The 1,196-nt window shown below is 35.5% G+C and overlaps 1 protein-coding gene across 1 annotated transcript in view; it reads right to left on the reverse strand.

Annotated features, from left to right (window-relative positions):
• Positions 1-156, reverse strand: part of LOC106778484 (oil body-associated protein 2C-like) — a 2,309-nt gene extending 2,153 nt beyond the window's left edge. The window contains exon 1 of the mRNA XM_022776215.1: positions 11-156. Within this exon, the coding sequence (XP_022631936.1) occupies positions 11-55 (45 nt within the window). The 5' untranslated portion in view covers positions 56-156. The remainder of the gene's footprint in view (positions 1-10) is intronic.
• Positions 157-1,196: the final 1,040 nt, after the last annotated feature.

Genomic DNA, 1,196 nt, shown 5'->3' on the forward strand with positions numbered 1-1,196 from the left:
TAATAAAAACCTCATAAGCATGAGAATGCCAAAGTTTCCGTTCCTCCGGTGGCATAGTTTCAAAGATATCTCCACACCTATCAACCAAAACATTAAACAAATATTGAGTTTTGAGAAAGTTGAAACAAAAAGAGAGAGAAAACAAGAAGACCAAAAATAAGATATTGAGTTTTGAGAAAGTTGAAACAAAAAGAGAGAGAAAACAAGACCAAAAATAAGATATTGAGTTTTGAGAAAGTTGAAACAAAAAGAGAGAGAAAAGAAGACCAAGAATTTGCATCCTATTTATTGGAATCGTAGAGGACACATTAGATGAAATTTTGGTGGAGTCTGGAGCAGTAGTGGTGAGTCTCTATCTAGAGAGATATGTGGCTATAGATAGCGAGGGAACACCCGTGGTGACTAATCTGCTTTATGGTCTCTAATAACTGTAGAGCGTGTGGAATATCTTACCCTCGTGACTCGTATATATAAGCCGAAGATGGAGAACGTGGGTTGAGGCTTTGGTTCGACGCGGACATGCAGCGAATGTAACATGAATGTGAGACCAAATGATAGCTGGAAGGACACCTACAACGGCAAACCATCACTTAGTTCGTCATTAATGTATCATAACTACAATAAAGTAATTATATACGCACTTTGTGTTTTTGAATGTGCGTTTTCTTTTTATTTTTTATAAACAAACAAATATGTATAATTGAAACATGACAGAAAGAAGGAGGCATGAGGAAATTGAACACAAAAAGTTATTAATATTATTAGTTTATAAAGTNTTATGCATGATTTCCCTTGTAAGCCAAACCAAGCATGGACTAGAAGGGTTTCCTAATGTTGTCTTGTACATCCATTTTTGTAGAATCTCAGTTACAAAGACAATATCTAGCAAGACACACCGTAGAGCCATTTGGGTCGTGCTTACAATATTTCTCACAATCTTTGTCCGATTTGCACCACCATTCTTCGTCTCTAGCAGCAAAAGCTTGTTGCATACCTGTAAATAAAATAAAAATAAAAATAAAGGAATACCCAAGAAAAATATATATTGATCTCTGCAGTTTGAAAATAAGGTGTGCATTCAAACAAGTGCCACGGAAGAAGGTAGGGAAATACNAGATGCCACCAGAAATAGAAACATAAAGAATGTCAATTGATGAAGTGAAGCTTTTGCCGTTTCTTTTTTTGAAGGATTTTGC

This window comes from Vigna radiata, unplaced genomic scaffold (genome assembly GCF_000741045.1).
Source record: "Vigna radiata var. radiata cultivar VC1973A unplaced genomic scaffold, Vradiata_ver6 scaffold_625, whole genome shotgun sequence".
Lineage (NCBI taxonomy): Eukaryota > Viridiplantae > Streptophyta > Magnoliopsida > Fabales > Fabaceae > Vigna > Vigna radiata.